Source organism: Seriola dumerili, unplaced genomic scaffold (assembly GCF_002260705.1).
Source record: "Seriola dumerili isolate Sdu_G_001 unplaced genomic scaffold, Sdu_1.0 BDQW01000398.1, whole genome shotgun sequence".
NCBI lineage: Eukaryota > Metazoa > Chordata > Actinopteri > Carangiformes > Carangidae > Seriola > Seriola dumerili.
The window spans coordinates 504,274-512,616 of record NW_019174653.1 but is presented as its reverse complement, the minus strand read 5'-3'; the positions used below and the strand labels follow the sequence as shown (position 1 = coordinate 512,616).

General features: G+C 39.5%; 1 protein-coding gene across 1 annotated transcript in view; it reads left to right on the top strand.

The window, feature by feature from the left end:
* Positions 1-2,198: 2,198 nt before the first annotated feature.
* The window catches only part of nfkb1 (nuclear factor kappa B subunit 1), a 29,774-nt gene continuing 23,629 nt past the window's right edge, over positions 2,199-8,343 (top strand). The window contains 3 exon segments of the mRNA XM_022761336.1: positions 2,199-2,497; positions 4,017-4,060; positions 5,164-5,239. Of these exon segments, the coding sequence (XP_022617057.1) occupies positions 4,022-4,060; positions 5,164-5,239 (115 nt within the window). The 5' untranslated portion in view covers positions 2,199-2,497; positions 4,017-4,021.

Sequence of the window (8,343 nt, the reverse complement as noted above, 5' to 3'; positions counted from 1 at the left end):
GGGCCCCTCAGCAGGTTCAGCATTCAGTTCGTCTCCCTCCAAATTCATTTTTCTTTTTTTTCGTCATTGCCAAACTCACCGACGCCACAAACCCTTTTTATGTTGAATGTTAAAAATGTGCTTTAACATGACTTTTTCTGCTTCTCTGCATCCGTCGTGCCTCGTAGCGTCCGACATACCTGTCGATGTTAAGCCCCGCCCATCAGGAAGCAGGAAGTGGTTTGGTGTGAGGGTTGAAGTCTGGTAGTGCCTCATCGAAACGCTTCAACACCCTCAGTGTGTGTGTGTGTGTGTGTGTGTGTGTGTGTGTGTGTGTGTGTGTGTTCATGTGCTTCCTGTCGGTGCAGTGGTGTATTCACCTCTAACGTGCTAAGCTAACATGTTAAGCTAACGTGCCTCCAAATGTCACTTGTATGTAGTTTTGGTTTTTGCTGTAACTAGGTTTGTTTTTACCTGAAGTTTATCCAATAGATGACATGTATATTTTTTTAGTTTAACTGTCAATTGCACTAATTGTTTTACAGACGCTCTTAGATGTGATGTTCAGGATTATTAATGTTGTAATAATGAAGCTAAATATATAATACATATATATTATATACAGTATATATATATATACTGTATATAATATATATGTATATATATATATATATATATATATATATGCGTGTGTGTGTTTAAATAATAATGATTCTTATATGTGTTTAATCACAATAAACTAAAGACCATCTAAGAATTAATGACATCCTGTTTCTGTCACATTTTAGTTTTTGTTTATTTTCTGTTCCTGTAAATTAAAAAAGTAAAAGTCCTGCATTTAAAATGTCACCAAAATAAAAGTCTGGGCATGTCATTTGCCTTACAGCCTTACATCATACAGTATTAATAATTAATGATTGATAATGACAGTATTCAGTCAGATGCAGTGTCTTAAGGGAGCTCAGAGGGGGAACCAGTGTGTGTGACAGTGAACGCCACATCACCACATTTTTATAGTCTTTAAAAATTCTTTTTAGATGTTGCAGAATTTAATATTTTATTATGTTTTTGGGTTGTGAACGTAACTTTTACAAGGATTTTACGACAGAATGTAAAGTATAAATCCACAGGTTTGGTTCATGAGGTGTGGTGATGTTGTGTTTGACCAGCAGGGGGCAGAAGGCCAACAATTTACCCTGAATCAAAGACAGTTTATGATGGAGAAGAGGAGTCACTCTGCACTTCTGCAGGTGTCACATGACTTCCTCTAGTGTCTTCTCGCCCTGCACCACTTAATAACAGTAGAGTGATGGTACAGTAACAGGACCGTTAACTGAGGAGACTAGTTACTAGTTACTACTAGTTACACTTGCAAGTTGTTGAAAAAATTAATATAAAGTTTGATCTAAATTAAACGTGCTGTAAAAAAAAAAAAAAAAAAAAAAAAACCTGGACATGTCATTTTGCATAATTATAGGAAGTCTGGGAATTTCTTTATATATATATTGAAAAAAGAAAAGAGAGTAAATCCTTTTCAGTGATAAATTGTAAAATTGACCTTTAGCACATTTCTCATAGAGGCGATCGGTCCTGCATCAGATAGTGAGTTTCACTGTGAGCAGAATGTTGTATTCATGTCTGCAGTGCTGTTGATTTCAGGGGGCGTTTTGTTACTTTTCTGCAATTAAAAAGAAATGAACGACATCATTTATATTTTTAAAACAAAGTTGTGACGATTATTTTCATTATCAATTAATCTGATTATTGGATTTGTTTACAAAAAACAGCTGTTAAAAGGTGATGTTAACACACAGCTCAGCTGATGCAGCACAAACAGAGGGAAACAGAACAAACCAAAAAAGACAGCTCACAACAGAAGAAGCAGAAAAGACAAAATAAAATTATCTTTATTATCATGTATTCTTTAATTATAATAAATTAAATTAAAAATAAATAATAATTATTGTTATTGCCACAGTCATTGTACTTCACTATAATTACCATAGAGGAGTTTTATTTATTTTTTTAAACTAATAATAACTTTTATTATTTCGTCTTTTGCCGGTAGTTACAGGCTTACAGAATTAATGGTGTAGGCTAATTACTGCAGCCATGTAATCAGACCTATTTTAAATATTTCAGTCCTCGGAGTGAGACCTCTTCGTTTGTTAGCTCCTCTCTGGTTGAGTCGCACGTCAGAGGGAAATTCCAGTGGGGAAGGAAACAACTTTATGAAGCTGACACAAATCTGGTCTCACCTGCAGGAACCTGTCGCGTGTTCTTTAGAGAATAAAAATCACTTCATTAACTCGGATTAAAATAATTTCTCTTTATAAAGTGTAATGACGCGGTCGTGTCGCGTCATGACGCACTCCAGTTGAACTATAGTCACTGTAATGGATCCACTGGTTCAGCATGGGCATGGCGAAGTGATGAGCAGAAGTCAATTGAATTGAAGTGGACTGTCACTCATAGTTGATGTTGAGAAGCCGACTGTTCACCTGAGCGAGCTAAACAGGTAAGAATACGTTAACTACCCGCTGTGTGAAACACCTGAACTACACGGTTGTAAGTGTTAATCATTAATCTTGTCGTTATCTGCTACAACACTGGGACTTGGCAGCTCGCTTTGTTATGCTACTCACTTCCTTATTAACCAGGTAACTTTGAGAAGTCGCACCAGACTCCGTGTTAAAAATGGGAGCTTGAAGTTTTCGTTCATGTCAGCAAAGACACACGAGACTTTCGTCAGCAGTCAGGACATGTTTCATACTTATGGAAACCACCGGTTAATTCGGCATCTATATATCCGACATGAAGTCTTTGTTTTAGTCAAAACTTTTACTTTTCTTCAGCTTCACTCGCTGGATTTCCTCGAACCGCCGCCCGCACTCTCTCGGCAGCAGAGGAGTCGGAGTGGCTGAGCGGACAAACTGTACAGAAAGATTCAACTCTGATTTAAAGTGATCTGTCATGTCGTTTTTACACTTGTCTGCAACATGTCTGGGCTCATTAGACTCTAATATTAATAGATTTATGTTCTGCAGTTCAAGGTCCTAAGGTGAAAAGTGAACAACTCTTTAATTGGCAGATTTCTGAGCTGAGTTTCGTGTTGTGTTTTACGTTCGGAGCCTACGGTGTGAGAGCTAGCTCCAAGTTAGCTCCCAGTTAGCACGCACAGGTAGCGGCTCGGCTCTTTGAGGACGCCCCATGACATGGGGCCGACAGGCCGACATAAACCGCAGCGCTGCCCGCACTGTGGACGCGTTGGCCGGTAACAGCTGTCTGAAAACGGCCACTTTAACGACAGAAACTACCAGAATAGTCCGGTAGTGCTAGCTGTTAGCCACGGAGCTAGCATGGTTTAAACAGGCGCGTTCACGTGCGGGAACGCGCGACGCTAAATAGCAACAAGTGTCAGGGGAATCAGTAACCAATAATCAATGATAAATAATAATAATAATGAACTTTCTGTGACGCAGCGCTCTGCGTAGAAATGATCCACTGAAGAGGAATCAGTGTTTATTTAATATTACTGGTCGCTCACATCATCTTCATCCTCCTCCTCATCATCAGTTCATCAGACTTGTATTTACCTCTTGAATTAACCTCCTGAGGGGCGGGGTCCCCTGGAGCTCAAAGCTGATTATCTGATTTATTGATTAGTGGATTGACAGAATTAGTTTTCAGTTAAAATTCACTGGTTCCAGTTTTCTGTGTCTCTGACTTCACTCAGGTTTCAGGAGTAACGAGGCATTTCTCATTAGTCACTGAACGGTCGATCGATTGACAGAGAGAGTAACTCAGATATATCGATAATGAAAATAATTGTTGTTTGCAGTTCTATGAGGGAACAATACGATCTTAAACTAAAATAATTCATAATTCAAACTACATTTTGACTGAGTCCCTCCAGTAGACCAGCTCCAGAGGACGGAGGGTGGTGGTCCTGTCAGAGTTGATTAATGAAACTGTAGACCCACAGAAACTTAGCCTCTCTGTTACTGAGTTTACACTGTTGTGTTTGACCTTTACAGACACCATGGCTGAAGACGACCACTACCTTCATACTACCAACCCGGTAAGTTTACTTTCACACAGGTGTTGTATCTGGAAATGTTGTTTCTCTTTACAGTGAGGAAGACAAATATCTCTGATCTGTAAGATCTGATCCAGGACGTCTCCGTCTCTCAGCAGCTGATAAAGTGAAGAAAACATCAGGAACAAAAAGTTATGATTTATCAGAATTGAAGAAGCTCTGCCCATTTAAAGTTGACACTGTGTGAGGTCTCAGAAGAGATCCGTTCAGTACAACAATAATACTGTTGTATTGACCTGATGTCTTCCACAGGGAATCATCAGGTCTTCAAAGTCTTAAACGGAGACATTAGTGCCAGAAGCTGCTCAGTCTTTTCCTCTGTAACAAACACTGACAACAGCATTGTCTTATAATTTAATTAGTTAATCAAGTTAAATCCATCAATGAATTTTCTTTATCTGGCTCCAGGTCTCATTGAATGATGAATTATATTATTATTATGACAGAAATGTGAATAAATTCGTTATTATAGGACAGATATTTTCCCTCCGTTTCCATGGTTCTTATCATCTTACCTTTACTGTGGTGAACTCTGTATATCACACATACATGTACATTTACACACGTGTCCATGTTGAATTTCTTTGTGCAGTTTGAGCCGACACAGAGCTACGTCACGTGAAGCTTCCTGGTTCCTGCAGACGGGACTATTAAACTTTAACCTGCTCCGTGTTTTATATTTAATGCATTTAGAGCAGCAGTGATTATTCTATTAATCGTTTATTGATTAATCTGCAGCTGTTGTGATAATCGATTAATCGTTTTACTCTCTGAAGACGAGACTAAACGATTTAAGGATTAATAAGGAACGTCTGTCAGGTTAATGAGAATAATCTCTAGAGGAATCCTCTGATTATTATTTATGGCCTGATGAGCCTCTGAGGGGCCGAGATCCAGGTCCTGATGGTGGTCAGGACTGTCACGGTCCTGGAACGAGACCAGACTTAAAGTCTGACATGAATTATTAAAGAATGAATAGACGTCACATGAGGAACAGATGATGGTTCATGTGTTCGTGGTCTCAGAGGTTTCACACTGTGTCTCCATGTTCATGTCCTGACGTCAGGTTTGACTTTTCCCTGCAGATTTTTGACATGATGGATCCGTCGTGGGAGTTTCCACACTTCACGGCGATGCCACAGACCACGTCTCTGAGGACAGGTGAGGGTTTGTGCAGGTGTCTCAGATCAGATCAGTTTCTGAACATATCAAACGGTCGTGTCGGGGTCGCAGCTCGATCATCTCGTCTTCAATTAACAGAAGGTTAAAGTTCCTGTGTAATTTGTTCTCCCTCAGTAACATTAATGAAGGTGCCCAGACAGAAACTTCGTTTTTAAGGTGGATCGTTTTCCCTCCGTCTCTCTGGGCTGTAAAGGCAGAACTGTGAGGTTTAGTGATTAACCTGAGGACACAGTGAAAGGCTGAACAGATTGATGCGCCACTGACCTGCAGTGACTTTCACCAGAGACATTTCATCTCTTGTTTTATCTCGTCCTCATCCATTACTCTGATTTCATTTTCATTTCAGTTGAACAGCTTTTAAATTTGATTGAATTCATAATTCATCTCCTTAAATTCCTTGATTCATTTCCTGAGATGAGCAGCACCTTCACATGTGGACACACCTCACAACACAGTGTGTGTGTGTGTGTGTGTGGGGGGGGGGGCTTGAATTGAATGAAAAGGAAGGTGTTAGTACAGCATCCCATCAAGACTAACTCTATCTAACTACATCATCTGAGGGCGGAGCTGTCTACTAACTGAGGAGCTGACTGTTGTAGGGTGTCAGTCTGATTTCTTCATCTTAACTTGATTTATAAATAATTCTGTCAGAAAAGGAAGTGATGATTAAAGCTCCATATAGTCTAAAGGTGTGTGTCCATGTGTAGTGTGATTATAGATCAGGTCTAGCTTCTATATTAATACTGTGAAAGTATCAAAACCTCAGTCCACAGAGAAATGCACACAGCCTGTATTCAGAAACTGAGCCTTAAAACCAGCCGTCAGGACTTCTGGAACTTTGTGATGTCACAACAAAGCAGTCACCAAGCCCCGCCCACCTGGACCCACCATCCAAACCTTGCAGGATTTGGATGGTGGGTCAGTTGCAGAAGCCTTTTATTTGAGGGTCCAGGTTTGTGTAAAACCTGCAGCTCACAGGTTAAACAGATGTTGTGTTGGGGGGGTGATCCAGCTGCTGAGAGGAAGCTGCTCAGCCTGTAATTTCAACATCAGAAACAGAACTTTCTCTTTGGGAAAACGAATGTACATGTCTATAAAAATGAAATGTGATGAAGTTAAAGTGAAAGAGGAGTTTCATGACGCCGCGGTCTAAGTCCTCTGTGGTGAGTGTGGGACAGCGTCTCTGCTCTCACTTCCCTGTCGGTGTCCACACATCGCTGCTCTGAACTAAAGACAGCAACAGCTTTCAGATGAAGTCAGTGGCTCTAAATGTGAAGGACCAGGGGAAACTATCTCCTGTACATTTACATGTGAGTAACATGTGATTCATCAGCGGATGCAGCTTCAGTTCCTCCATCACATACAGCAGTGGAGGAGGTTAGAGGTCACATCAGCATGCTCTGGTGCAGGTGCTGCTTTGAGACCAGTTAATGTCCTGCTGATTATAAATAGAAGAAGTAGAATGAGTGACGACCTGTTAATGTGTAGTTTAGTTCAGCTGTGGTGCAGCTGAACTTGAGTGAACTGACAGACCAGGTAGTTCAAGGTCAGGTGTCTTTATGAAAATACACCAGTGTTAAAATCATTTTAGGAAAAATCCAAGGATAAAACACTATAATATTAATCTGTTAAATTCATTTTAAGGTTTAAAATATTTATTTGTTTTACTGGAGTATCATTTCATTTGTGTCTGGCTTTTACATCAGGAGCTGTGATTGGTTTTAATCAGTTATAGTTACAGACGATGGTCACAAGCATGGAAGAGATTCATGTCTCTTTGTAGTTGTTTTTGTCTCTTTGTTGTTGTTTTTGTCTCTTTGTGGTTGTTTTTGTCTCTTCCCGGTTGTTTTGTCTCTTTGTAGTTGTTTATGTCTCTTTGTGGTTGTTTTTGTCTCTTTGTGGTTGTTTTTGTCTCTTTGTAGTTGTTTTTGTCTCTTCCTGGTTGTTTTTGTCTCTTTCCCGGTTGTTTTTGTCTCTTCACCGGTTGTTTTTTGTCCTGCTTCCTGGTTTGTTTTTTGTCTCTTTGGGTAGTTGTTTTTTGTTCTCTTCCGGTTTGTTTTTTGTCTTTTGTAGTTGTTTTTTGTCTCTTCACCGTTGTTTTTTGTCTCTTCCGTTTGTTTTTTGTCTCTTTGTTGTTGTTTTTGTCTTCTTTGTAAGTTTTGTTTTTGTCTCTTTGTAGTTGGTTTTTGTTCTCTTTTGTGGTTGTTTTTGTCTTCTTTCCCGGTCTGTTTTTGTTCTCTTCTGGGTTGTTTTTTGTCTCTTCCCCGGTTGTTTTTTGTCCTCTTTGTAGTTTGTTTTTTTGTCTCTTCCCGGTTTGTTTTGTCTCTTTCCTGGTTGTTTTTTGTCTCTTCCCGGTTTGTTTTTGTCTCTTCCCGCGTTGTTTTGTCTTTTGTAGTTGTTTTTGTCTCTTTGTAGTTGTTTTTGTCTCTTCCCGGTTGTTTTTTTGTCTCTTCCCGGTTGTTTTTGTCTTTTCTTTTGTAAGTTGTTTTGTCTCTTTGTGGTTTGTTTTTGTCTCTTTGCTAGTGTTTTTTGTCTCTTTGTTTGTTGTTTTTTGTCTCTTCCCGGTTTGTTTTTGTCTCTTCCTGGTTGTTTTTGTCTCTTCCTGGTTGTTTTTGTCTCTTCCCGGTTGTTTTGTCTCTTTGTAGTTGTTTTTGTCTCTTCCCGGTTTTTTGGGTTCTCTTTCCCGGTTGGTTTTTGTCTCTTCCCGTTGTTTTGTCCTCTTTGTAGTTGTTTTTTGTCTCTTCCCGGTTGTTTTTGGTCTCTTTCCCGTTGTTTTTGTCTCTTCCCGGTTGTTTTTTGTCTCTTTGTAAGTTGTTTTTGTCTCTTCCGCGGTTGGTTTTGTCCTCTTCCCGGTTGTTTTTTTTGTCTCTTCCTGGTTGTTTTTGTCTCTTTGGTAGTTGTTTTTGTCTCTTTGTAGTTGTTTTTGTCTCTTCCTGGTTGTTTTTGTCTCTTTGTTGTTGTTTTTGTCTCTTTGTAGTTGTTTTTGTCTCTTCCCGGTTGTTTTGTCTCTTTGTGGTTGTTTTTGTCTCTTCCCGGTTGTTTTTGTCTCTTCCTGTTTTTTTTGTCTCTTCCCGGTTGTTTTG